The following is a 3,480-nucleotide window of genomic DNA, read 5'->3' on the forward strand; positions in this document are numbered from 1 at the left end:
ACGCCAAGGGAGTTCGGTGTAATTGCTGGATTGTGGTGGTAAAAGTCTCGTGGGAGTCACAACTAAGGAGGAATTCTCTTTCAGGCGAAAATAAAACCACTGACCACTTCACTAGACTGTTTTCTTATTTAAATATTCTATTTACAAAAATTAGAATCACATTTTTTAAAAAACTTAATTAAATTGACATCTGCTGCTTGTGATAACGAAGGAAATACTGACTAAATGATTTGCGCATTGCGCTTATAATGCGAAAAGACCTAACGGGTCCTTGGCTTCGGGAGCCGAAATTGCTCGAATATTGTGCTGCATTATCTGCAGACAGATTGAAAAAACTGAGCAATTATAGATTAAGATAAAGATTTAATTTTAAGATAGCAATGATTTTAAATAAATTGAATTAAATGTTTTTTCGCAACTGAAGGGCTCAACTGATGCGCGAACAGTGGTTCTTATTTAATGAAAGATCTGTAAACAAATAATGTTACTTTGGCTTATGCAACCCGTGATAGAGCTTTTCCATCGTTTTGGCTCTTGAGGTTATGGTCACCGACGTTAAGATGGCGATGGCCGCAGGGAATGTTGGAAATGTCACAATCAAGATGAAGAATAAATACAATACAATACAATACATATCCGTCAAGATATCAGGGATAGTCATCCCGTGGAGATACTCAGTATTTGAGAAGTTCTAGAAGAAAGATGAGGAAAATACATGACCGAAAATATGTCAGGGCTAATCATCATGTGGCGATAGATACTCGGAATGTGCTCATTTCTCGAACAAAGAGGAGAAAGAAGCAGAAAAAAAACCATTTCTGAAAAGATCTCGGGGATAGTCATCTCGTAAAGATATCCAGAACCAACCTGATCAGTTCTGAAAAATAGATGATGAAAAAGCAGGAAACCTTCCTGTCCACAACAATGTTAGGGATAGTCACCATGTGGATGGACTCAGTTCTGATAATTTCTGGAAGAGGGATGGCGAAAAAGCAATGGAATTCCCTGCCCATAACAATGCTGGGGATAGTCACCATGTGGATGGACTAAGTTCTGATAATTTCAGAAAGAGAGATGGCGAAAAAGCTAGGGAATTCCCTGTCCGGAACCATGTTGTGACTTCATCACAACCCCGCTTTACCCATCTATTTCCTACCATTTCTTAACATTCTTTCACCTTGTTCTAATTTATATTTCCTATATTCCCCCAAACCATTTCATTTCCCACCTCTTTCCCAAATATAGTATTTAAGCTAAAATTTATAATTATGTAATTGAGTTCTGTGCAATAAATTGATGAATAAAGTTGGACATTAAATTCGTGCGTTTTTCTGTCGCAACAGAACTACAATATCATCAATGTAGTTGATCGTGTTGGTGCACTGCGACAACATTTGTTCCATCACCTTTTGGAACATTTCCGGAGCATATGACAGTCCAAACATTAATCGTTTGTAGCAAAACATGCCTCCATGCGTAATGAATGCGGTTATATGACGACACGCAGGATCTAATTCGATCTGGTGAAATGCATTTTTCACATCCAAATGAGTAAACACCTTAGCATGTCTCAATTGAGGAAGGAAATCTTCAAAAGTAGGCATCAAGTGATTCTCTCTCTTGACTGCCTTATTGGCCTGGCGCATGTCCACACACAATCTGATCTCTCCGTTATCCTTGCAAATAACAACGATAGGGGAGACCCAGGCACTATGACCATTTACATGTTCAATAATGTCAGCTTTTAATAACTCATCCAGTTTCTCCTCGACTCTGTCGAGGAGTGCGATGGGCGCACGCCTAGCGTGTTGGTTCACTGGTGTGACATCCTTGTCAATTGGTATCTTCAATTTCACTCCTTTTATCTTAGGAATTGGAGTAATCATCTGTTTGTCTCTTATCAGGTTTATCCCACATTGTTGTGTGCTCGGCAGTCCCAATGAAAAAACTCCCAATACTTTAGCTGTCATCTTTCCAATAAGCGATTGTGTGGGGAATATTCCAGAAGATACAACTCCAACAATACCTATCCGCGGGAGAAAGACCGATTTCTTCCCAATCCTTTCTTTCCTGTCACCAGCGGAGCTCCCCAGGTGTTGTTTCAAGGACTATTTGATGGCACAAAGACTTATTTGTTAACAAAACTTCTTTAATTCATTTAATGACGCTCAGTTGCTTTTGTTTTCTCACAGAGAGTAAGGTTATGTAATTTTTCAATTCAAAAAAAATAAGTTGAAAATAAGTTGAAAAAAATAAGTTGACAGATAAGTAGCACTGTTGTTTTTTTCTTCTGATTGAGAATTTTTCTCACATTTGCCTTTACCTGTTTCGATTTTAGAACATCTGGCACTTGAAAAATCCAGGGGACAGCCGCGAAATATCTCTTAAATAAGAGGCTACCTGTTTTCGTAGCTAAAATCTCCAATACAGACTGTTATTTCTTTGCACGTGAGCGGCAACACCTGCGCACCTGCGCTATATCTACCTGCTCTCTGTGCTTAAGGAGTGAAGGTTTTCCCGCCTGTGCTGTGCGGCTGCTTCTTCCGACTGTGTGGATTTGTTTCTACACATTCTGGCTTCTCTATCATTGACGCTGGTTATCAGCTTGATCTGTGAGATCTCTTTCCCGGACATCTGTCAGCCTTCCGGAGGTTTTATCATCTTTTTCCTTCGGAGTGTCCTGCTTTCTTTTGCACTTTGATCCATTATTTGCATTGTGAATAAGTCATTTAGCCCACTACAGTGCTTTAATGAGTCAGTAGTGTTCTGACTGTGTCTATTAATTCGTGATACAACCTCCTGGCTATCTTGTGGTTTGTTGCTGTTCTGGTGCACGCCATCTGGAGGTGTGTGGATTGACCTCCAGCTCCAGCCCAACTGTAGTGCTTTGTTGTGTTGGGAATACCTGGGCGAGTTCGGTGTTCTTATCGTGAGCGCATATTAGAGGCCTGACTTCTTTTCAAATTATTGAGTTCATTTGGGACTGCTCAGGTGAGGTCTTTTTACAAGTGGTGCCCTCTGGTGTGCTCTGGAAGCACTTGCTTTACTTTTGCGCCACTTCTGCCACTGTTTTGCCGACCTCAAAACGAAATATATTTTAAATAGTATCAGAAATCAGGGGGTTAACTACAAACTATTTTCTGTAGAGTTTAGCCATGCCTGTTGAGCGCTGTGAATTGTGTGCCGTTGCAATAGATCGACGGCATGGCTCAGGTGTTCCCTGTGCTGCTACTTGCAAAAGATTGTACCATGTGCAGTGCGCTGACCCCCCTATTGATCAAGGCTCTATTAATGAGGTGTCATTATATTGTTACGTGGGTGGCAATGGAGACCCCACGTTATTTCTACACCCTGACGAAAGTGGACTAAACGATCCCAAATAAAAGAAATGCTTTGTGTTTGGTCAAGGAGCCCTTACCTTTGAAATAAATGAAGTAAAGAAAAATATTTAGATAAAGAGAACCTCTACTCCTTTGATCG

The 3,480-nt window shown here is 40.3% G+C and overlaps 1 protein-coding gene across 1 annotated transcript; it reads right to left on the reverse strand.

Annotated features, from left to right (window-relative positions):
• Positions 1–1,313: 1,313 nt before the first annotated feature.
• LOC129808598 (uncharacterized protein K02A2.6-like) lies at positions 1,314–1,970 on the reverse strand. The gene has a single exon (XM_055858380.1). The coding sequence runs from the start codon at positions 1,968–1,970 to the stop codon at positions 1,314–1,316; it is 657 nt and encodes a 218-aa protein (XP_055714355.1).
• Positions 1,971–3,480: the final 1,510 nt, after the last annotated feature.

The sequence above is a fragment of the Phlebotomus papatasi genome, chromosome 4, assembly GCF_024763615.1.
Source record: "Phlebotomus papatasi isolate M1 chromosome 4, Ppap_2.1, whole genome shotgun sequence".
Taxonomy (NCBI): domain Eukaryota; kingdom Metazoa; phylum Arthropoda; class Insecta; order Diptera; family Psychodidae; genus Phlebotomus; species Phlebotomus papatasi.